The sequence below is a fragment of the Coturnix japonica genome, chromosome 10 (assembly GCF_001577835.2).
Source record: "Coturnix japonica isolate 7356 chromosome 10, Coturnix japonica 2.1, whole genome shotgun sequence".
Taxonomy (NCBI): domain Eukaryota; kingdom Metazoa; phylum Chordata; class Aves; order Galliformes; family Phasianidae; genus Coturnix; species Coturnix japonica.
In genome coordinates this window covers 11,921,569-11,947,226 of record NC_029525.1, presented here as the reverse complement: position 1 = coordinate 11,947,226, position 25,658 = coordinate 11,921,569, and the positions used below count along the sequence as shown (strand labels likewise).

Genomic DNA, 25,658 nt, shown 5'->3' with positions numbered 1-25,658 from the left:
CCTGATTGAACTACGGAATTAGTCAATGAAGGCTGCAATATATCCAGGCTTTGTAAAATATTTGATAGTGTCTCAGAATAAAAAAAAACCTTACCTGAAAAATTAATTTAAATTGGCTTGGTTATGAGCTCTGCATACATTGGTGTTAATATTAATGGTAGGTTTTATTTATGTAGCTTTCTCTGCTGGTGCCAGTCTGGGGGCTTCTAAATCCTCCCCATGCAGAATAGGATGGGTGTGCATAGGTGAGCACAGAGTGAGGGGTTGCAAAGACAGTGCATGGATGCAGCAAAACTCAGGCTGGGGATATTCACCACCAGGACTGGTGTTACATTAGATTTTAGGTAACAACAACAGTAATTAGCTAGGAATGAATTCCTTGAAAGGAGACACTCAGGGGAGACTGTATTGTACCCTACATCCAGTGTGTGGATGTGGCACTGAGGGATGCTGTCAGTGGGCATGGCAGAGGTGGGCTGTGATTGAACTGCATGATCTCAGAGGTCTTTTCCAACTTGAACAATCCTATAAAACACCTAAGCAATTCACACATCTCATTTTAGTGGGCAGGCCAGAAGATATATTTATTCCTCAATATAACTATTGGTGGAGACAGCACGTTACAGAATGAGGAGGATTCCTTCTCACCTGCTCTGCTGTTTCCCAACAGCCAAAGCAGGACCAAGGATACAAAAGTTACATGGACAGATGTCCTGTCGGTTGGCAGAGGCTTGGGACTGGGTGGGTTTTAAGACCCCTTCCAACTTAAGTTCTCTACGACTCCAGCTTTGGTTCTGGGGACCCCACTCTGTGGGCTTCTATGTGCATCAGCACCATTATTACAAGGGTGTCTCACCTACATAACAGTGATACACCAAGCCCCCCCTCCTGGGTTTTGTCCATAGCATCCTTGGTGAGGGGTGCAGAGTGACACAAGCCCATACAGCAGCACCTGCATCCCTTCCTTGGAGCCCCCGTTACCCTGCCCTGCTGCAGCCTCCTGCTCACACAAGGATGAGAATCTACTAAAACTCCAAATGAAAAAAGCCAGAGAAATCGATTAAGGAAACTAAATATTGATCCTAGGCTATTGTTGCCTCAAAATGATGGGGTTTTTCTTTCTGTTTTTGTACTATCCAACATTTCTCCTTCATGAAAAAAATCATAGCTTAATAGGTAAGAGACACACTAATTATTACACCCCTCATCAATCAGAAAGACCACATTGCTATTAGGAACACTGGGGGAGAAGAAATGCCTTCCTTATTGGCACACAGCATGCAACTGATGATTGCAGGAAATTCCTTCTCTGCTTTCCTCCTCCCAAATCAGGACTGCAACCCCTGGGCCAGATCCAGGAGCATCCATCCAAAAGCAAGGAGTGGGTGCCAAGGGGCTGCCAAACAGGAGTGCAGTTGCAAGGAAAGAGGGCAGAAATCAGCCCGTAGGGACAGATCTCCACAGCGCATCTCAGCCCAAGGACAGCAACAGCTTCACCTGCTTCCCAAGTGCCGGTTCCACTTAGTGTAATGATTATTAAGCTCTGTCAGCAGATATGAAACCAATGGATGCAGCTCCACAGGCGAGCGCTTAGAAAGCTGCCGAGACGTCCCTGCTTAGAGGTTTTCGTTATCCATCTGGAAAATTGCGGATGTCACAAGAGCTTTTAGAGCATCAAGATGAAATCGTCTTGTCAGCAGCAAAAAGGGCCGGTTCCCTCGCCCCGATCCCAGCAGCTGCCTCAGCACCACAGGCTTTTTTTTGCTGGTGCTACGAAAGGACACTGATCCCACTAAGCTGCCCACCCCACAAACCTCACAGCAAAGGGAAAATGGGGTGAAGGAAATCAATATCATCCCCCTTGCATTAACACAAAGCCTCTTTTCTCCTGGCAGAGGCAAGGAAAAACTTGCCATTTAACAGAACCATGGAATCATAAGATTGGAAAGACCACTAAGATCATCCAAGTCCAGCCATCAACCCCCCCGGCCACCATGCTCAATGACCTTGTCTCTTAGTGCCATATCCACCTCTTTTCCTCAATACCTCCAGGGACAGTGACTTCACCACCTCCCTGGGCAGCCTGTGCCAGTGTATCACCAATGTGCTGGGGATGAATCACACTCCTGATCAGAAAAGTTGGACATGGAGGTTTCTGGCTCCAGCTCCTCTTGTGGGTGGCTCAGGTTAAATGAGAAGCAAGCCAAAGGGCTTTTAATCCAAAATCCATGTAGATCTGTCCATTATCTGTGCCACAATTATACGGTCTTTTTTCACCCTCTGTGGTTTTGGAAGCTGCTGCACTGCTTTGGCTCAGGTGGCTTCAAAGGCAGATGTGGCAAAACTGCCTTGCCAAGGGCTGCTCCTCCCTGCAGCACTCTGGTCAAAAGCAGATTTTCCATAGGAAAACCTCTCACTGGTCTCAAGGTGGGGTCTTTCAGCAGGATCAGAGAGCACAGCCACAAATCCACCCAGCACATCGGATGCTGGGCTGCACCGTGGCAGCCCTTATGAATCAGCTCCTTTCCTGAGTCAGAATCCAGGCTTACAGGAAATACACAATGCCATCCTCCATCCAGGGCCACGACATCAATAGATTCCCACTCTCCCAAATGGAAATAAGCTCGCCCCTCCATCCCCAGCAAAATACTCGAACTTAAATACGATTTATTCCTCCTATGCACACAATACTACCAAAGCAGCTTTGCGTACAGGCATTATCTTCTGGTCCATTGATTTTTAATAGCATAGTTGTAGCATAGATAGCAATGAGATGCCTGAGTATCACATTGGGTTCTGCAGCACTTCCACTATCACCAACAGCCACTAAACAAAGGTGCTGCTGATGGAGTTTCTTGGGATGGTCCAGGACACAGGCAGACTTACTACTGAATCACAAAGAAAAATTGAAATTGGAGATGGAACAACCCCATTAGATCGCTGGATGCTTCAGTGCCCTCTACAATTTACTTCTTCAGTGCTTTCAGCCACCGAAGCTCAGCCATCCCAAATAACAGCTCCTATCCATTCCCTCGGGAGGTTGTTCTGCTGCCTCCAAAGTTCTAGGCAGTCCTTAAAGCGTGCTCAGCCCAAGTTCAAAACCAAGCAGCACCATTCTCTGCCCTCATATGATCTGGACTTAGTGATCCTTATGGGCCCCTTCCAACTCGCAATATTCTATGACCGATGTCACATCCCTGGAGGTGTTCAAGGCTGAACATGGTTCTAAGCACCCCGACCTAACCACAGATGTCCCTGTTCATTGCAGGAGAGTTAGACTAAGTGACCTTTAAAAGTTCCTTTCAACCCAAATGATTCTGCATAATTCTCTGTATTCTTCATCATAGCTCCCAAACGTTTCTCTTGCCAGTCCTACCATTCCCATCCCAGTTATCTGCCCCTTGACTAGAGCTAAGCTCTCCTTTTCCAGGGTTTAAGAATAGCACTTTTAGTTACGCTAAATAAGGCACGAATGACCAAGAGGATTTTACAAGCAGTCACAAGAAGGAAGAAGGAATGAACTCATCTGGGGCATCCTCCCAAAGGACCATTTATCAGCATTAGCAGTACGTAAATCTTTTTCAAAAGATAATCCAACAACTGCAGTATAAACAAATTAGAACTGAACTATTAATTAAAGTCCTTTGCCTCTTCCGACATCACCTTCCAACTTATTAAAGCTGCATCAAACGCGACACTAAGTTGTCTGCATGCTGGCTGCCTTCAGAGAGGCAGTGGAGAGTACACAGCGTCTTCACAGGCCTTGCGTCCTCTCTTTTCATCAGACTGGTCATATTGGTTCAAAAATAAACAAATTACAAATCACAGGATGGTTTAGTTTGGAAGGGACCTCGAAGATCACTAGCCATGGACTGGTTGCCCCCTCCCAGATCAGGCTGCCCAAGTCCCCATCCAACCTGCCCTTGGATGCTCCATCCATGGAGGTGCTCAAGACATCTAGAAGAGGAGGCAGAGAAAAGTTGTCTATTCTGCTGCTGTGTGTGATGACTCTTCTTAAGAAAGAGTTTTTCAGGCTCTTTGCTGTCAGTCCAGTATCTTTCATTACAGAAAAGTTACGTTAAGACAGACACTGAGGGTCAGCATCTTCCACATGGTCCTTGGAGGAGGCTGCCCTGGGGACTGAGCCTTAGCTCTGCACTGTGGATGAGATGGATGTAAGTGGCCAGATGAAAAGTTGGCAAGACTCAGCTGCTCATATACAGAGAGTGGATGAAGCAGCAAACTAGAGTGCCCGCAAGCAAGGGGTCATTGGGGAAAAAGCCTGGAGGAACACAGCGTGAAGGAAGCCCAAGGCTTCCCGGGTCACAGGAAAACTACCAAGCTGACTTTTTTTTCCTAACTGCTTTTAGCAGCTGCCTAAAATAACCATTTTGGCTTTGTAAAAGCAATTGAAATAGGTGCTAGCTGATAGCCAGTCAGTGCACTTTTCATTTCATTTATAAATAGGTTATTAATGCTTCTGGGAAAGAGAAAATGTTTTATTTCTATATTTAAATCGGTGCTGATCTGCTAATTTCTCCTGCAGCTTTTTTGTGCATTTTCTCAGTGCTGGCTCCCTGCTCTTGCACTAGGCCATCTTATAGTCATTAAGGATGGAAAAGACCACTAAGATCATCTTAGTCTGATCAAACCATCATCACGACACCTACTAACCATGTTACTCAGTGCAGCATCTACCCTTCCCAGGGTGACATCCATATCTCCCAAAGCCTCTACCAGAATAACACAACATGGAAATTGGAACATGAGCACTAACTACTGTTGTAAGAGCCTTCAAGGAGAAGAGACACAGGAGGGGACGGCTCCATCACAACCCCTGGGTAGGTTGGCATTGAGTCGAGGCTTGTCAAGAAGCACAAGGCCACAGAGCTGGATACCAAACTTGTTATGGTTAGCAGGCTGAGCAGAGGGCAAGGCACCTACCAGCTGCAGGAGCTTCATGCTGTACCACCTTGAAGCCACCAGACAAATAAATTGCACAGCTTGCACTACAGCAAAAAAAAAAACCAAGCAGGCATTTACAGAAACAAACCCCAGTGAAACCACATGCCCTTTCAATCTACTTCCCAGGCAAATTAAACCGAGTCATACTGAACACAAGTACATTAAGGAGCTTTCAAAACAAACAGGAAAGGTACCAACACAGAAAGACCCTGACCTCAAAAAAGGCCATGTGGTTGCCCTGCCTGCATGTTTCTGAGCATCTAACCATCAAAGTCAAGCCCCTCCAAGACACAGAGCCACCTTTTCATTCCTATATGGTTGCAAACAAATAATCAGGGAAAAACAACCAGTGCATGATTGTGACCAGACTCGACCAAGGCAACGCAGGTCAGAATTAAACCTCATCTGAAAGGTAGGTCATGTATTGGTGTATTCCCTTCCCCATGCCTCAAAGCTGCAGTGATAATTGTACGATGAAAGAGGAAAAAAGGAGTGGGAGGGGGGAGGGAGAAATAAATAGAAACAATTTAAAAAATCCAACAAAAATCAAAAAGCCAGGCATCCAGTTTATCTTTGCAGGAGCTGGTCCTCTTGAATCAGAACCCTGGAATTGTTCTGCAATCGACTCAGCAGACAGTTATCATCTGTTTATGGAAAAAAATGTTAATAACCCCCAATCATAATCAAATAGGCAACCACTTTACTTTAAGTACCTATTAACTAATGCTAAATTACAATGGAACAGCTCTGCAAGTGCTTCTGACATCCACATGCACATCAGCAGTGCCAGCACTTTGATCAGGGCTATTAAAACAAATACCAAATGAACTGCTAGCAACGCCATTCCTAAAGCATCACAAGAAAGGTGGGCAGCATTTATTTACTGGTCGTTCTCTCTCCCACCTCCCTTTTATTTCTTCTGCCTAATCAGACAGGAGGCACTGGTATGCATTTGAACAAATGCATGCACCACCCATAAAAGCCTTTTCCCTGAGTTCAGTTTTCTAGTCCTAAGCTGAACATCCACATCAACACCCTGATGCCCAAGATATTTCCACCAGTGGGGTATCACCCAAGTGGTTATGCCTTATTCATCCTCCTATTTCCCCAGTGCCTTTAAGAACAAGGGGATGCTCTGAAAACGACACATCTTTAAGTCCTTCCACCCTTTCCTCTGGGTCAACAGACAGATAGGAAACATCATACAAGAGAGCTGGGCACACACACGCTTGTGCACACAGACACAGTGCTATCACACGCCCTATTTCTTCAGAAAATCAGATTAAAGCGCAGTGGATTTTCTGCTAGCTGCAACCAACTCTGAACCATTAGCTGGCACTGCCTCCACCCAAAGAAGAAACCTCATTTGGAAAACGTAAGTAGTTTTTAATCTCAGAGCCTGGAAAACAGTTCGTCTCAGCAAAACGACAAGTGCTCTTGTCTCTGGGCTTTCTCTAACATCTTTCTCTCCATCTCTCTTTTTGTTTTACTTTAAAGTCATGCAGCACAAGGAATACATCACACAAATATGCATGAGCACACACACTCTTCATCCCCAGGCACTTGCAAATGTAAAAGAAAATAGGCAAGAGGAGCATATATTTAGTCCATCAACCTAAGCATTTATATAGCCCCCATCACTGATGCCATCCAAACATTTTGTTAGTCCCCAGGACTTCTCTATGCTGTTATTATTGTTTTATGAAATTTCATTTTTGTTAGTCCCACGACTTGCATGTGGCTTTTTTTTTGCTTTTTTTTTTTTTTTATTATATTATGAAATTTCATTTCCTGTCATCTGCTGGGATTATATTTTGATGGGAAGACAGAGCTTTACGAGGCTCCCGGTTCGGAGGCTGACCCCAAATGGTGAGGTGTAAAACCTTCCTCCCTCCAGTGGGTGCTTGGGGAAGACTGAGACACAGATCCCAGAGCTGGAGCAAAGTACAGATAGCACAGAGCACTGACTTTTTGCTCTGCCCCTGAAGTCTGTTGGGCCCCCATAGCAGGCAGCACTTGGCAGCCCACTGTGATCTCCATCATTCCATGTACATCCCCCTTTCACCAAGAGATAAACCGTCTGTTTAACTCTAGGAAAAAGATGTGCTCAGACTCAGGAGGTACTATGGGTAACGTGTCCAATGTAAGTACACAATGTTCTGTGTCCGTGACAAAAACAACAGGAAAAACCTGCTCTTACAGGCTTGCCAAGCTGGGATTTCAACAAGTGGCAACACATCAGCTGGCTGCAAACAGCTCCCTGATTCAGGGAGTGATGCACTTTCCCAAAGATTCAGACTTTGTATTATGGGGTTGTTTTGCTGCTTGGTTTTTTTTCCCTTAATAAATGATAACATGTCAGTTACCATACATGATGGCTCCTGCCTAGGAATGAATGAGTGACACAGCTAAAGGAGACTGGGAGATGGTTGCAGGCTGCGCTATGTCCAACACAAGGCGTTGGAACAGGGAAGGACCTGTACATGGGCTTTTAGGAGAAGAGCTCTGTACCACGAAGTAAAGTATTCTGACAGTCTGGACAAGAGCAGCACCCCATGAACTCAGCCCCTAGGGAAAATGAGCCCATAAAGGGGACACCAGGGAAGGAGACACCCAGCAAACATAGAACAAACAGAGGCTTGAAGGTAACATTGCCAGATTTGGACCATCCAACAGCTGAAACCCTAAAACAACCTAAACAACCCAGGCTCATGGACCTACTGAGCAGATGAAAAGGAGTGATTAGAAAATGCATTTTAGGAGGAGCAGAGGGGACCACGGCATTTCCTGAGGGTAAATAAGTCAATCAGCTGCCAGGGCACTGCTGAGCATCTCAGCCAATGCAAACAATTGGAAGAGTTGCTTTTGTTGTGTCTGAAGACACCTATGACACCTGCAACTCACTGCAGAGATATCTACATGGTTTAAAAGATTTAATTTCTATCATCTCTGTCTCTCAAAGTAATAGAATCAATAAAATCTATAGAAATGTGACAAATTATGGCCTAATGAGGAGTAAAGCTCTCCTGGTTACGTGTTTTTCTTCCCCAAAACTGCATGCACACAAGCCCATCACTGCACACCTCTTGTTTCTGTGAACGCAGGATATCCACTAACATGCTTGTCCAAGCACCTCTGAACACATGCACACATCTGTTCCAAAAGTGGTTACTCACATAGTGTTCACTCCACTTTGATTCTTCCATTAGGGTCAGAAGTCACTTTTCCTTTTTATATTTATATCTCTAAGCCTCATCAGTGGCAAATGCCCAAACACTTCAACGGCGTTCTGACAAATCCCACCAGAAGGCACATAACATCATCCCAATTTTACAGATGGGGAATTAAAGCAGAGGCAGAGGTTAAGGCAGCTAATTGACTACGGACATTGAGTCAGTAGAAGAGCTGGGAATTGATCCCAAGAACCATGTCTTCCATTCCTCTACTCCACCCACCAGTCAGTACACCCTACCAGATGGTTCCTATCATTGGACATATGGACTAAATATTGCTAAGTTGGTGTAGAAGATTTTCTATTTAATTAAAAGTCCTGTCTTCCATCTCCATAGGATGCATAGGGGAAACTTCAGCCAGAATCCCATCCGGACCCACTCAGGAAACATCTCTGTAAAGCAAACAAAACTCTAGACAAGCAGAAGAAACAATCTCAAACCTATCAACCTGCCCTTCAAGGCAGACACCAGCATGGTCAGGCAGGAGCAGGCTGTGACTCAGGAGTCTTGGCCCAAGCCCTGTTTGCCAAAGCCTGGCTTCAGAACAAATGAATGAATGAACCAACCACCAGCTGGGCTGGGAATTACTGTCATGTGAAGGCACGAAGCCCCCACCAGGCACCACCAACACTCCCCAGCTGGAGACAACAGCAGAGTCACAATAATCAGATGATACACCATCATCTGTTTTCTGCTGCCATTAGCTCCATCAACATCACAGCAAGCCAACACTGGTACTGGCAGGATAGAGACCAGTTCTGCACAGTAAATATTGGAAGCCTTCTCACTATTCAATCACATTAAAAAAACTTTCAAATTGCTATTCACTAAGCAGAGGACGAGATGTTCCAACAGAAGCAACAGAAAGATTTCCACATTACCAAAAGGCAGGTCAGCATTTGCTTCCCTGGCATGCACCTCACAACTTGACAGCACATCATGGTCCCAACTCATAAACAGGCAGAGAACTGATGCACCTGCTTTTCCAACAGAATCCAAAACTATTTCACATCCCAGCAGGGGGATGGATTGTGTTCTCTTCTGAAGGCTTTGCATCAGTACTGACAACACATGAACATATCCACAACACCTTTCCACTTGCACTACAAGGACCTGGCAATCCTGGAAGGTGCCTCCTGCCAGAGGAAGGAGGCTGCACCTACCTTTCATCCCAAACTTGGACCGTCGGCCATACTTGTTGATCATAATAAAGAGGACCACCAAGAGGACACAAGCAAAAGCTGCCAGCCCAACCGCTATGGAAACCTGAAAGAAAAAAAACTTAGTCAAGGCAGTGGAATTTGAGAGTCTAGATAGAAAAATAAAGGTATCTCCTTGCCAAGTTAACTTTCTCTAGGTTCATATCTCCCTGCTGCAGACCCATGGATATCAGCTATGAAGGAAAATACTAGCAAAAACTGAAAGTCCTGGTACAGACTGGAAGTATCATGGGTTGTTCCCAGTGCTGAAGGTTTGGAATCTCCTTGTCAGCAGTGTGGCTTCGCACCAGCTTTCCCAAGGCTCTCAAACCATGCATCAGCTGACAAGGAGGACCACTGCTGCAATGCATGCATCATGAGCCTCCATTTGTAATATCACTACCATGCCTCAATGTCACAAGACTAAAGCTCTACTACTCTGAGCTGGGAATATGCAGGAGCAGCAGAATATTCTTTAGAAAGGGCAACGCTCTCCATTCAGCCATCTCTCAGGACAAAGAACAGGGAGATGAACATAAGTGCAGAAAGAAGGCAGATGAAACCAGGTAGAATCCCTTTTTCCCCCAAAACATTTGGTTTCCATAATGCCTCCAACAGTTCCCTACCCATTCTAATTTTTAGTTGTAAGTATTTATACCAGAGATGCATCCAAAGTCCTTCGCTGGAACTGTGGTGTTGATGAGTCAGTGCACAAGCAGAGTAAAGAAAACCTCCCTGTCCTAAAGGCTTTACACCATCCCAGCCTTATTTTAACATTTATGAATATTTACTACTTCAGGTCTTTACTTGAGATACTTTTATTACACTGATGGAGACAGCAATTTCTTTGGCATTTGCCCAATTGTTCTCTTGTAGAGGATCATGTTGCATATAAACTTCACTTGATTTTTTTTACACAACTGTATGGTATAAATAAAAAAATATCATTAACCAAAAACAATTATTTTCTTGTGCAACATTTCCCCCGCCCTCAACACATGAGCTACAATATTCAATTCTTTTTCATTCTACCACATGCTATTTTCATCCCCCAGCTTGCTTTTTCTACGCTTTGCATTCAAGAATCACTACACATTATTACCCTTTCCTCACTGTTCAAAGCTTTCACTTCAGCTATCGAAGAGTTTCAGTTGGATGAGAGCTGAAACCAAAGGGAATTGTGTTTTCTTCATTCTGTTAATACTTAGCAGGTTTCAAGATCTTAAATTTTCTCAGAGAATTAGAGCACTTGTATAACAAGCCAGTTTTTTTCCCAATACTTGCACATATTTTTACTTTTATTACCCCCTTCTAAATTCTGCAAAATAAAGACAATGGTGAGCTCTGATAAGCCATAGGCTTTCTTTCATTTCTTATTTTTGGCATGCCCTGCAGGGTAGGAGAGAGGGCAAACTGGCATTGACAAAATTGAACCGAGCTAAATCTGAGTCTCTAACAGGGCTGAACTTAACAGTTCAATAATAGTACGAAACATGCAATCGACTGTTTGCTTGTTCTCTGGGAGCTACTTTTTCAGAGCGAGAATTCCTGACCTGCCAGGAACAACTTCACAGGATGTCTTATTTTCAAAGAGCTCCCTGGTTCCACACTGCAGACCCCAGAGGCTCACACAGTTCATATCAGTACTTTGCTTCCCCAACACAAGCCATAAAATTCTTCTTATTCTTGGCTGGCTTGAATCGCAAAGGAAGAGATTTTCCCTTGCAAGTTATCTCAAAACAGCACTGGACTGTAAACACTGATCCACTAATAAGAAGAAATACATGCAGAACAGTTGTGTTGAGAAAAGGACAGGACTCACCCCAAACGTGTCCTCCTCTGGTTTGTGGGTCACAGTGATTGGTGGGGTAGGACTCACTTCATAGTCACCAACTGAAACCAAAACAATAAAGAAGAGTTAGTGTGGCTCTGATGGAGCTCCCAAAGCACCAGCATGACCCCAGTGCACATCTGACACAAGGAAATCCAGTTCACCCTTTACCAAGTCTGTACATTTTTATTTCGGATGGCACCAAAATCAAGAGTAATATGCATAACTATAGAGAAAACACAGACCAAGACAAGTGAAGTGGCTAATGCCACTTCAACTTCACAACTAAGAAACACTCAAGTCCCTACTCTGCCAAGGTGGGTGAGGCCCACCCCTCAGCCATCCATTACAGATTTCAGACATCTACAGTAGGGATAAAATATGAGATTAATTTCAGCATAATTTATCCAAGGCAGCAGTTACTTAAATAGGTTTTGGAGAATGGGGAAATAAAGTATGGTCTGTTGAGGAAACACCATGAAAATTCAGTCTAATTCTCATCCCACTACATAATACACAGCATGTTGTACATGGATCATTACACACCAGACCCTTTTACAGGATCTCACTTAAGGGAGGTATCTCCAGGGCTCTGGAGAAACCCCAGAGCTGATGAACACATCCCCATCCATCTTGGTCATGTGTAGGGAAGCCAGAGACAACTCCCACAGTACACAAAGGAGACACTTACTTGAGACAAAGTTGTCCGTACTCTCTGTGGGAAGGACAAAGAGAGAAGCAACACAATTAGCAGCAGCAAAGGGATGGTAGCCTAATTCCCAGCCCACCCCAGGCACACTCTACCACCTCAAGAAGACTTCCAAGGGCTCTAACAATGAGGTTTAAAGCCCTCCATGACACTCAGTTTACATAGCATAAGAACAACGTCAGCTTTCAATTCACTTGCCCATGTAAGAAACCGAACTCGATATTAACTGGAGTTTACACAGCTTTGTTGGCAGAGGGCTCCTGGAAGGACACAAATGCTCACACTGAAGTACAGGTGAGGTTTGGATGGGAAGTGTAAAACAATCCCCAAATGACATACACAGCCTTCAAGACCAAGGGAAAAAGGCTCTGAAAAAAACATTCAAGTTAAGCAGAACCAACTTCCCTTGGCTTTTCCAAGCAAGAGGGAATAAAAAAAGAGGAGGAAATATTTTCTGTGCGAGTTCTACTTCCTTATCTATTAACACAGACTCTAGTCAGAAAATGTTCTCTGCTTCTTCATTTTCCTCCTTCCATTTTTCTTTCCTGGAGTAAACAGAAACTCATCAAGAAGTTCTTCCCACTAAATGTTCCTATTTTTTGAAGGGTAAAACATAACCAAGCAATTTTAGCCAACTTGATGTCTGTGAAAAGTTCCCAAAGTACTAATGCTCATGCAGAGGGAAATTTGATAGCTGAACTTAGAAGATTAGTTCAAGAAATAGTAGCCTACAGCAGAGGTGCCAATGACAACATGCAACGAGATCTTCACTGGGAGATGAGACAAATTTGTCCTGGGAACAACCCTCCCGATTCCTAAGGCCAGGACACTGCAAAAACAAGTTATGGCATCGCACGCATCTCCCAGCTCCCACCCAGCCTCTAGCAGCACATTTCTCCTCCTTGCTGGGCAACACAATCTGATATCATACCAATGAGTGGTTAAACACCAAAGGCTCCTAAAAGTCACAGGGTCCTTTACCATGCTGAAAGAAATTCTTCCAGGTCAAGAATTTTATTAAGACTAATAATCCCACCGTAGGTGGTTATAGCAATACCTGTGCACAAGTGAATAGCTACAGGCAATAAGCTTCCCAAACGAACCACGATGGGGAAGCTTCAATTTGTTGTGTTTTCCTGAAGGAATCTACCTTCAAATGGGAAATTATAGACATCAGCTGCATTGAGTGTTAATGTCAGCTTTGGCAGCAGTCAGAGCAACAAACTTGAGGGAAAATAAATTACAGCTTGGATTGTGCTGACAGGGTCTGCAAGGGTTAGGAACAGCCTGGGACTTTAGATCAAAAGAAATAAGAGAAATGGGTCATTTCTTGTTGGAAGTTGGTTCAGGGTATGTAAGCAGTCCACATCAACAACACACACAAGGTATTGAAGATGCACAAACAAGGGCAATATTCTACATGTATTTCACACTAACAGGATCTCCCAGAGCCTCTAACAGAAGAGGTGCTTCAAACATTGATGTACCTTCCCACATCACAGCATGGCTTAAATACATTTCCAAAATCAGCTCTCCAGAAGAGAAGATCAGCCCATTTTTCTGGAGCTCCAGCACCTACTTTAAGGTGTCCTTATTTCACATATGGAGAAACGGGATCACAAAGGTGGGACCTGACAGAGCTGACGCTGAAAACCTGTGCCTCACCTCACCCACCTACATTTCATAAGCTGCTCTTTCTCCCCAACAGCAGGAAGCATAAATAGGTAGGATAGCCAAACAGAGCATCGCCCTTGAAGCCTGAAGATAAGCTTTCCATTCCCACCCATGTCAGCTCATTTGTTCAATTGTCAGATCTTCAAGGCAGAGATTTGGGTTTGTATTTATGATATTTGACCTGCAGGAGAACTCCGTGTACATACATGATGTGATATAAATAATAAATGAGAAAACCATTGGTATTTTCCTGTATTTAGTCAATGCCCTACTTTGCTGGATTTCTGTGGGCTGCAGGGGTTAATTTAGAGCTGCCACTTTCTCACGGCATCATTCCTGAAGGCAGCAGCACAAACAGGCCTTATTATCTCCATGATGGCCAGTGTGATGTTGCAATACCAGAGAGAAAACCAAAGATCTCGACATTGCTATAGAGTAAAAAGATCACCACCAAAGGTCTCTGCTGTACTCCCCAGAGTTGGATCTTCATGTCTCCATGAGCTGTTTTCTTTGGGGGAGGAGGCGGGGGGTTTGCAGTTAAGCCATAAATCACTAGGGAGTACACCAGGGAATTCCAAAACAGAGAAGAAATTCTAGCAAACTGATGCAAAGCAACTAATTGAGCTGTCGCCTCTTTTTTGTAGACCTGTCATCCTGAAACTGCACATGTCATATTTAGAAAGAAAACAACCCTGACATTGCTTCATCCAGTTGCAATCATCTCTCAACTGCAAGTTGGAAGGAAAAAATAGAACAAAAGGCAGAGCTGCCTCACTTTAAGAGGATTTCCTTTATTTAGCTTATAAGTAACAACCACATAGAATAATACTATCTGTGTACTGCAGGATATATTACAAACAAACATCTAAAGCATTTAGTCTCTCTCCTCTCAGCACAATTTAGACTGGCTTCCACCAAAGTTCAAGATCAAATTCTTCCACTTGATATGAACAAGAAAAGGGGGATTTCCTGCTGTTAAACTGCTCTGTGCGTTTCCTTTCTACACTGATTCACATCAGGCATCACTGATATGCGGCTGATGAGAACCAGCAGTCCCAACACAATATCACGTTAACAGGTGAACCACATACTCGGGGTCACAACCTTGCAATGCTGCTTAAAACTTCACATTGCTACATTTACCATGGTGCCTCTCTTGTTGCTCTAAGTCCTCATGTTCCAGTCAGATACCCACCATAGATAATTACATCTCAGAGATTTTATAAATCATAGAACGGCTTGGGTTGGGAAGGACCTCAAAGATCATTTAAGTTTAATGGGGATCTGATTCTTCTTCACTACCTTTCATTATTTCTGTGCTATATTGATCACTGGATTAAACAGCTGTGATCTCAGGTGTGCTTTGATGTCCCCTTTTCCAACCCTTTTCTCAAAGGCCAACTTAGAATGGGTAGTCAGCACCTTCTCTAGGTGCCAGGATTACTGTTGCTACCACATTAAAATCTTCAGATTGCAGACAAACCTAATGAGATAAACTGAACATCCTACCTGGAAAGGGCTTCTCAAGGAAGTGTCCTTTGATGGTCTGGTTGGCTGACCCCAGCTGGTTGGTGGCCACAATAGTGTAGTTGCCGTTGTTATAGTGAGTGGGTTTGTTGAAGAGAAGGCAACCCTCAGACACTTCCCCTTGTTGGTAGAACTCCATGTGGATAATCTCTGTCTCCCGGAGGATCTGACCATTGTGCAGCCAGTGAAGGGTAGGAGCTGGATTCCCATGCACTGCAAAGGCAATGCAGTGCTCCAGGTGCAGCACCGGCTCCTCCAGAGTAAGGATGCGAGGGGGATCTAGCAGAGAGAAACACAGCAGGCTCACAACAACCCAATAGCTGCATCATGCCTTGTGCACTAGGGAAATTAAGACTATTGAAAACACAGCCTCCAAAATCCCTTGTTCCTTTTATTGTTCCCATGGATGCCTGCAAAAAAAAGAAGCACTAAAGTCATGAGAACCACTCCACACTCCCCAGGAGGAGGATCTGAACCACAATGCTGGGCTTGTTAATGAGGTTATATATTAACCCCAAGGTTGGTTCCTTCACCAGCCAAGAAATTTTTTATAGGGGAGTTACGCAGCCCACACAAGATGGCTGTGATCCTCCCCTCCAGAGATCACAGGGAGGCAATCTGTCCTCCCCACAGAGGACACCAGGACATAGTACTGTCACAGTACCCACGTGTGAGGTGTCCGTGGGGGATCTCCAGTCACAAGGAGCAGTTTCAGACTCCCTAAGTTGTGGGAGCAAGTATCCTCCCATGGCTGCACGTCCTTGGGAATTCTGACTGCTTGAACATCCCAAAGGAGTTCGTACTCATTGAGCACCCTCCAGGGGTGTTTTAATTTAAGGGAATAGAGTAGGACAAAGAAAAGAAAAGCTGGGACATGACCTGCAATTTCTTGCATATATATCTTCATCCCTGTGGGAAACCACAACAATTTAGATGTTCTTCTGCCATTACTTCTGAAACCCCAATACAACATCTACATATGAAGTCTTAAACCCTAAGGCAGGCGAAGTGGACAAGAACAATTCTGTGCAAATATAAAGGACACAAAAAAGACACAGGTCTTCTGAGGTTCCCATTTTCCTGACAGTATCCAGCTGCAAAGACAATCCACGAGGAAAAAATAATAACAATATTTTAAAACACCACTGATTTCAATCCATCTTGTAGAAAAAATATGGCACCCAGCCACCCTACACCACATAGCTGCGTCCCAGCCACCTCGTTTCACTTGCACGTCTAGATCTACATGTGGCTTATTCACATCTTCTTGGCAAGGGTGCTTCAAATCAGGCAGCCACCTACACAGAGAGACCCAGATTTTTACTCTTTTTCGGTGTGAAATTGCAGTCTGAGTGATGGGACTGAGCAATGAGAGCAGGGGTAGCAGAATCTGTCAGCAGCTTAGAGGATTACATGGGTGAAAACAGGCATTGGCACAGTGCTTTTTAAGGTGTGGAGGAAAAGCATGCTAAAATGCAGTGCAAAAAAAAAAAATAACACCCACCTGCTGACTGATCACCTCTGAGCTGATGTGAACTTTAAATACCTCCATTCTTCAGTCCATCAATAGTACTTACTGGGAGGAAGATGAAAGAAGAAAGCATCTGCTCTCCTCTTTCCAGTCCCCTGTGACTGCCTTGCCTTTATAGGATCCCACGGCTCCTATGCTATGCTAGGCTTGCAGCACATGTGGGTTCACCTAAACTAGCCAAGATCACACATGGTCCCCCCACTGCTTGGAAGGGTGCTGGGGTGGAGGGAGGTCAGATTTCCAAATGCTACAGACACAGCAACGTATAGTAAATCTCAGCTGCTTGAGAGTGCAAAGCTATGTAAACTTCTCCTTAAGGTCAGGTTTGTGTTAAGATATATTACAAAGCACACAAAAAGTTAAGCTCCAAGAAGTTAAACATGAATGGTTGAAACTCAACACGCGTGTGCTCACAGGGTGTGCGCTGTTTAACTTTGTAGGAGTAAATCTAGAGGAAGCATCCTGAAATCAGAGGCAAAGTTTACACTGGCTTTTTAGCAAGGGTGACATTTAACATCTTTCACAATATCAGGGGAGCAACTCCTTGTCACAGAGGTACTAAACTCTCTTTACAAACTCTTCCTCACTCCGTTGTACCTTCAAGGAGATGAGCAGAGAGACATCCACCACTAGTATGTTCCTGAGGCTCGTCTGCTCTAGAGCTCATTTCTGCAAGAAATCCTGCTCAGTACTGACCTTAAGAGAGCTGAACAAGGACCCACTGCTGTGCTCAGCTCCCAATTCTCATCCGAAAAAAAAATACATCCATGCATCACAGGCAGCAATCTGCTGTGAACTCACACAAATCACTGCCCTCCCTCCGGTCTCTGCACCACTAAAGTCTCCCCACTGCTACTTACAGTAGACAGTGAGCAGAACGCTGGCATTGCTCATCCCCACCACGTTCTCAGCAATACAGGTAAGCAGGAAGCCATTGTCCTCGCTGGTGACGTTCACCAAAGTCAGGTTGATGGCATGAACGTTGGTCCAGTTGAGGTTGGTCTGTACATCACAGAGAAATACAGACAGAAATCAGCATCCACTGGCTTCTTCCTGCTACTGCCCCCAGAAGAGTATCACAGTTTCTGCGTAAGAGGCAAGAAAGGCTTTAAAATTCAAGGACAAGTAGGACCAGGGGAGGGTATCGTATGTCCCATCATTGGAGACATTCAAGGTCAGGCTGGACAGGGCTCTGAGCACTTGATCAGCTGTAGGTGTCCCTGTTCAGTGCAGGGCAGTTGGATCAGATGGCCTTTAAGAGCCCCTTCCAACTCAAATCTATGATTCTATGAGGAACTACTGGGAGGTGGGGAGCTGTCAGTGTTGTGGCATTGGTAAACATAGCTTGTCTCTAGACAAGCTTGCTTAGCTGCCTGTTTCAGCTACAGCTATTGCAGACACCTCTGTAAACAGGTAGTTTCATTAGAGAAGACATGAGTTAAGATTCAATTAGGGAGCACTGAGATATGAAGCTATCTCATCTTCACTTTCCTGTCACACAGAGGGGAGGTTTTGCTGCCTGCAGTGTCCTTCAGGGTTCTCATACGGATAAGATACAACCTCTTATTTTCCTTACAGCCATTTCACATTCCTCACTGCACTCCACAGCACCTACAGACCCCCACACACCTTCACAGATGTAGGGAACCCAAGGTCTCATTCACGACAGCACCCAGCAGCAATGCACCCCCTGGGTCATACCTGGTGTGTGTTGATAGAATGCAGATCTGCCACAGTCCAGTCAACATCGGGCAGTGGTGATCCTGAGCCATTGCAGGTGATGACAGCATTCTCCCCTTCCCGCACAGTCAGGTTCACATGGCTTACACTGATCTCAGGGAGGTCTGGGAGGGCAAACACAGAGGTGCTTAGGTGTGAGGCAGCATTTGCTACAGGATGTATATGTAGACATAAATACCACCAAGCTGTTTGTCAAATCAGCCTCCAGCACTCCGCAATACATAGCAAGAGGCAATGGCACAGCAGTGTCCCACCAAGGAAAGGAGGGAGCATGGAGACATGTACCATGTCCAATAACGCGGATAGTAGAGATATGCCAGCTGACAAGATCCTCCCAGTTTCTAATCCAAAAGTCATGTTTGGTTCTGGCTGCTCTTCCATTCACACAACACCCTCCCAATCTCTTTTAGCCCCGCAGATGCTGTTTTTTAAGGGCACCAATGACAGGAAAGCTGATGCACTGAGAGAGGGTCCAAAGTGTCCCCACCTATAGGGATATGGTAGAGTGCCCACAACATCCTTCTAATTTATACCAATCAATAGCAGATGACCAAGAATGCATCTTCATATCAACAGCCACTCTCCTAACAAAAGGTGCTCTTGTTCTGCTTTGGTGGTAGCACAAAGATCCACTGACTCACAGTGGTTCTGAATCACATCCCTTCCTTTCTTGGTGCCATAGGCACCAAAAATCCTTGCAACATGAAACAAGACAGTCTGGCTGCAATTAAAAGGGCAAAGAGCCTTCTGGGCTCCTCTGTGTAGGGGAGAACAGAGGTCCCCTCCCATCACAGAAGGGCAGCATCCATCATGCTGACCCAAAGCCAGGACATCTGTGCTCCCAAATCATCGCCCTGGTGCCCCCTCATATCTAAAACCACCATTGACTGAGTCATCTCTCCACCCACCTCCAATTCCTACAAATCTTTTTCCACTCTAATCCTTGCAGATTATTCTTCCCCAGTTTGGGGAGGAAATTACAGTGCTCTTTCAAATCATTTCAGTTCATCCACACGCGGACACACTCTGGCCAATTTCCAGGGATTAATAAAGGGACATCATGAACTTGGAAGCAAAAAAATTCACGCAAATGAAAACGCAGGCTGTCTGTGTTCCACCGCTACGAAAAGTGAACTCGAATTCCTAGAACAGAGGTCGATTATCAAAGAAAGAAAACCTCTGTTTTTCTTCCTTTTTTCATCCTCTGAGTTTGACAGCTGCTCGTGTACAGACAGTTTAATTGTTCTGTTGAAGGTACACGTCCTTCCTCTTACACTACAATAAATGCTTTCCAGTAATGGCAACAACAGAGCTAAAAGTGGTACCGGGCAGGCAGCTGACATGTGCACAAAGTGAAAGAAAAAGGGTAACTATTGAACGTGCCTCATCTCGCTTCTGGGGCCACTGGACTCTGTTATACACGAGCGTAAAGCAAAGAGAGATACAGTCGCTCCAGCCTCTTGCCTACAGAGGCAAGCTTGCAATTGAAAAAATAGAGCAAAGAAAACAGAGACACGTATTTCCTCAGAGTATTCTCTCTTATCAATATACCACTTCTAGAAGTTGATAGACAGAGGAAGAGCTAGATGAAGGCTATCACATGGACTGCTCACAGATTTAGGACAAGAGGTAACAGCCTTAAGCTGCACAAGGTGAGGTTCAGGTCTGATATCAGGAAGAATTTCTTCTCAGAAAGAGTAACGTATTGGCACAGGCTGCCCAGTGGGAGTCACCATCCCTGGAGGTGTTAAAGAGATGCAGCACTGAGAGATGTGATCAGTGGGCATGGTGGGGATAGGCTGAGATTAAGTGATCTTAGAGTCTTTTCCAGCCTTAATAATTGTGTGATTTATGATTCAAGCAATAGTACTGCAGCAAAGAAAGTCTCTCAAATCTCACAGCACACCTTTAGGCACATCAAAACAGCAGCCCTACATCTACCCAAACACAAGACACCCCATTTACATTCAATCACATTATCTTTGACCACATAGCAAGGTTGCAGCACCAGGTTCCCTACCAAATAGGCTGGCTGGATGTGCCAGATAAGGAAAGACAGGCATCCTGCCAGTGCCCTGAATGGGCTGGACCTTACCGCACTGGGTGATGTTCATGTCCCGCAAAAGGATGACGGCTGTGTCCAAGTTCATGCAGTACAGTTTCTGGGACTGCAGGTTGGCCTCTCCCTTCTCCTGCCAGAGCTGGATCCAACGGATGTCACAGCTGCAGTTAAAAGGGTTCCTCTCTAATCTCCTATGGGCAGAGAGAAAGAAACGACAGTGGGGTTGGGAAAAGATAACTGGGGAGAAAATCATCTGCAGGATCATCTTGAACACACGGCTCACATCTCTTCCTACTCCAGAGAGACGGATTTTGCACATCTATGTGTTTGTGAAGGCATATGCGTGAATAAGGTTTTGCATCTTCCAGGTCAGCACACACACACAGAACAACTTTAACCATAAGGACCGCACAATACGAGCACTTAGATTGGAAGGGATCTCAAACCTGTCCAGTTCCACCTCCCCAACATGGGCTGGTTGGCTCAGACTGGCTCAGGCTGCCCACGGTCCCATCCAGCCTGGCCTGGATCACTTTCCGGGATGGGGAACATGTACAGTTCAGTCCCACAGTGATGCCATCCTAACAGCTCAAACATTTACTCCTTAGAAAGGTAGCAAGCAGCTTCACACTACCCTAACACACCAACTCACTCCTAGCATCCCACACCTAGAGGAGTCCAAGAGCCTGCTGATGAAAGCACACCTCCAATTCCAGCAGTGCTCAGTGAAGCTAGCGGTGATTCTACTGAGTACCTTGTACAAACACAGCCTCCTGGTGCTCCAGGACATGAGCTAATGTGCAGGATATCATGCATTTTAATCAAATCAAACAGCACCACAGCACCGCGCTGAGACCCTGCTGACCTGGCCGGGAGAAATGGAAAGAAGCACTTCCTTTAATGTACTTCATTTAAGACACTGTTACACATTTTATATACAATGGATGTTTATTATTATTGATTTTCCAACCTATTAACCATTTCATTTACATTTTTAAAGCCCTACAGCTATCCACAGAAGGAGGACTCTTCAGCAGGGAGGAAACCCCAGTGCTCAGCACAGTTACTGCTAACATGTGCTGGACCAATAACTTGAGCAAAACAGAGGAGAGTGTTTGAACAGACAAAAACAGTCCTTGTGAAATAGGGAAGCAGAAAGAAAAAGCAGGGAGCAGAGCAGTCAGTACAGCAAAAGGTGAGCTCGGTCACCCAAAAGCAGAAGGGCATCTCCAAAGGTCAATCTGCTGCTTCTTTGCAGCATCCACAGCCCCATGTCAGATAGAAGGAAGCTGTTTCTCTGCTCCTTTCCACGCATCACTGCAAAATTCATGCTTCCTTCTACAAAATTAATTCCACTGACTAACAGGATTTGGAAACAAGTTCCAATCGTGCAGCTGCCATTTGTCCATAGCAGTACTGTGAAAGCAGGAGGAGAAGGCAGCTCTTACTAGGGGTTGTTAAACCTGAACCCTAATGATGGCATCTCATTCTACGGGGAGATACAAACTGACTGAAATCTGACTTTTCTTTTGGCAGAGCAAACATAGAGTTAAGATCCACTCAGAGGCTTTGTATTATTGTATTCCTCCTCTTTCACAAGCACCCAAACCTTTGTTAAGACAGCTACAAGGCTCTGACAAGAGACCTGAAGGCCAAAACACTGAATTTAACAGGCTAGAGCAGATTAGCTCAGTGATTTGGTGGGATTCAATGATAAGGCATTTTCTGCATAGACTTCACAGTCTCTTCACATTGGCCATAGATCCAGAACCCAAGTTATCCTGGAGACCCAACATCAGTGCCACCAGCAGGTCTGGGTGCAGGACACAATACTAGCACCGTACCTTAGGAGCAGTGTGGGCTCAGAGGCAGTGCAGGGAAGGGAAATTCTGCTCTATTGCAAATTTTCTCATGAAACAAAGCTGCTGGGCAGAGCCGCTGTCACAGCACTTACGGGCAGCTCTTAAGTAATAGAAGGCAGCCTTCCCAGCCTATTGCTAATTCATGATGGGTCATGAATAATACAGAAGCAGCATGCGTCAGGGCAGAACTTACCCACAACTTGCCCCAGCATCAATGATGTAACTTGCTCTAATCGAGACCCCCACAGGGGCTTTTGCACAAATTAACTCCCATCACTGGCCAGACAAACCGAGTGCCACCGGCAGCTGGCATGGCACTGTGATGTGAATGCACTGTGGGTTTCTGGATGTGTGCATCAATTTTCCTCTTACACAACTATAAGAGCACACCTGGCACATGGGAGATGCATCCCCTCTTTGCTTGGAGCCTTCCATGCTATAATGGAAGAGATTTGCAGAGATTTCAATGCCTGCTTTGCTCTACACCTGCCCAAAATTCCAGAACCCCATCCCTCTTCTCAGATCTCATTATTGTCCTGGCTTTGTGGCTAGCATGGATCACTAGGCACTAGAAGCACCTCAAGGAGCAAAACCCCACTGGCTAGTCACAAGACAGCCCCCTGTGCTAGAGTTACATGGCAGCTACACCACACCTTACAGCAAAGAGACCTCCTCTACTGCATGGTCTGATCTTTGAGTGATCCTATGGGGAACAAGGAATTGGACTCAAAGATCCTTATGGATTCCTTCCAACAAGGGATACTCTGTGATTCTGTGTGCTTACTGGGTGCATCAGCATCTCAGACTTCCAAAGCAAGGGGCTCTTTTCCATGTGCATTCAGCACAGCCCATTACTGAGAGGATAAGGGTATTTCTCTCACGTAGCCTTAGCCTGGAGATGCTGCCAAAGCATCTCTTGGTTACAGGCGCTCAGGAGCTTTGCACACCCCCACATTTTCCTGATGGTCTCGTTAACACAGAAAATGCCTGTGAGAAGCAGCAAGCATCACGTCTGCAGGCACACTGGTCTCTATGCAGGAGCAGAGCTGCTTTCTGCACCAGAGGAACTAGCCGTAAAGGGACAAAACCCGTAACACATGCCATCATCCATCAGACAAAGCATCAAGGCAAGATCTAGGCATGGAGGGCACCAGTTTGGGACAGAAGGAAATGAGGACAATCATGCCCAGCACCAGTGTTCAAAGTAGGACTTTACATCCAAAGCAGAGAGGTTTTTTTGGGCAACACAGTTAACCAAGGCACACACCCTGCCCCAGGTCTCACCAGCTAAAAGCTGCCTGCAGCTACACAGCCTCTCAAAGGGCAGCAGCTCAGATTGTTGTCACACTTCAGCTGTCTTTTTTCATTCATATAAAGCTGCTGTTGAGCTTTGGTAATGCTTACAATTAAAACACTCTCATACCTCAGGACACAGCCCATCTCCCTAAGCTGTACCTGGTAAGTGAAGAACGAGCCCTGTTTTCATTTTCCATTTCTGTTAGTTTCCCAGCACCAGTGCTTCTTTTGAGGGTCACTGGTGGTGTTCTCACCCCCTTCCAGAAAGGTGCGGGAGACAAAGTGAAGAACTATGATAGGGAGCAACATATGGTGTCCAGCATCCAAATTAGCTACTGAGTGGAGCAGGCAAGTACCATCACCTGTATGTCAACAGCTGTATTAGTGCAACTGTTGGTAGCAGCAAGTTCTTAAGCTGCAGCCATAAACATTAAGCTAGACCCATCACACCAGAGAGGTTGCCGTGCCCCGTTCCCAAAGCCTCTTGCTGTAGCACTGTACTGCAGGCTGAGCTGGCAGGGACTGCTTGTATTAGAAATGCTGACAGTCCAGGCAGAGAAGCAAGATGTTCAGGACTACAGCATTTTATCCAACCAAGGAGGTAATTGGATCCAGAGTCTAAGGCCTTTCCGGGAAGGAATTTCTTGAAATGTCAGCCCTAAGCTCTCAGAGGACGTGACAAAGGAAGCCAAGGACATGACAGAGGAAACCAGCTGTGACTTCTGGATAAGAAAGGCTCTAAGTCCGATGTTTATGAGCTGTTGCAAGTGTCAGATGCTTCCTTGTGCATGCTCAGCTTGCTTCAGGCTTTGGAGAGCTGTGCACACATTAGCTCCAGCCCTGGCGGTCAAGGTCAGCCTCTGCCGTGGGAATTAGAGCTGGAGTTACTGGAAACCATTCCAAGTCTTGTTCTGGCCAGGAGAAAGAGATAATATTCTTTGGAAGCGTGCCTCATTTTTGCCATCCTTTCTTCAGTGAGTCATCAGTGGAAAAGCTCCATTCTGTTCAATGCTTCTGCTTTAAAGTAATATTCCTAGCTTGAGACGCCCTCCTGAATACAGGCTGGCAGCTCTTTCAAGCCCCACATTCCCATTCACCTGCCTGCTCTCATAGCATGGCATGATCTTCACATTAGCATCCTGCTCATCTCCTCAGTGTTCACCGTGGCTTTGTCAGGTTTTATGTTCCCATATGGAGATCTCCATCATGCATAGCTGCAATTCCTCCCATCCCAACACTTTGTAGAGACAATCCTCCCATCCACTCCAGCCTTGAGCTTCTGCTTCTGCACAGGCCCCAGCTCCTTGCCACCTCATTCCTCTCCAGAGGGGTTTTGGCTCCATGGAAGTCCTTCATCCTTTCTAGTTTTCACCAGTGCTTCACACTCACTTTATGTGGGCCACATATTCCATCTCCCTTCCAAATCCTGGGAGCCCACTTGGTGCTCAGCATGCCAAAAAACTGTCTTATACTCACCCATCCTCTGCATTTCTAAAAAAAAATTACAAATAAAAATTCCACTTTTGCACATCCTTTCCTAATTTCTCTGCAGCCCAGCAGCTTACTTTACTTTAAAAGCCCCAGTGCTCAGGACCACGATCATTCCATGAGAGAAATATTTCTTTACTTTAGTTTCCAGCTTCTTTATCTGAATGATTTATTCAGAGTCCATAGCTTAGGCTACATTCCCACATGATCTTCTCTCTCAAACTCCTCCAAAGTTCAGCAGTTTCCTGGCCGTGGAGAGGATGCTACAAGCACATCAACACTGGCTTCCCAGTGGGTATCAGCTGAAACATTCCTCTTCTTTCATGCTTTGGGAAGCAGCAGCATCATGTTAATCCAGTACAACCTACCTGTGCTGGTGTGAAAGAGGTTCCATAGTGATGAGGAACCCAGAAGGGACGCATGACAAGAAATACCAGTGACAAAGCACTTCTCCAGAAGAAAATAAACTCTCACTCTAGCTCCCAGACAGGGTTCTCACTGATCACTTGAGCCCATGCCACAGGGCAATGCCAAGAAGCCT

At 45.3% G+C, this 25,658-nt stretch overlaps 1 protein-coding gene across 5 annotated transcripts in view; it reads right to left on the bottom strand.

The window, feature by feature from the left end:
* The window catches only part of NTRK3 (neurotrophic receptor tyrosine kinase 3), a 186,154-nt gene that overhangs the window by 119,225 nt on the left and 41,271 nt on the right, over positions 1-25,658 (bottom strand). For all 5 annotated transcript variants that reach the window (XM_015873065.2, XM_015873066.2, XM_015873068.1 and 2 more), the window contains exons 5-11: positions 20,505-20,662; positions 18,371-18,513; positions 17,530-17,671; positions 15,121-15,417; positions 11,920-11,943; positions 11,220-11,290; positions 9,362-9,464 (exon numbers count right to left, since the gene is read on the bottom strand). In XM_015873065.2, coding sequence (XP_015728551.1) covers positions 9,362-9,464; positions 11,220-11,290; positions 11,920-11,943; positions 15,121-15,417; positions 17,530-17,671; positions 18,371-18,513; positions 20,505-20,662 — 938 coding nt within the window. The remainder of the gene's footprint in view (positions 1-9,361; positions 9,465-11,219; positions 11,291-11,919; positions 11,944-15,120; positions 15,418-17,529; positions 17,672-18,370; positions 18,514-20,504; positions 20,663-25,658) is intronic.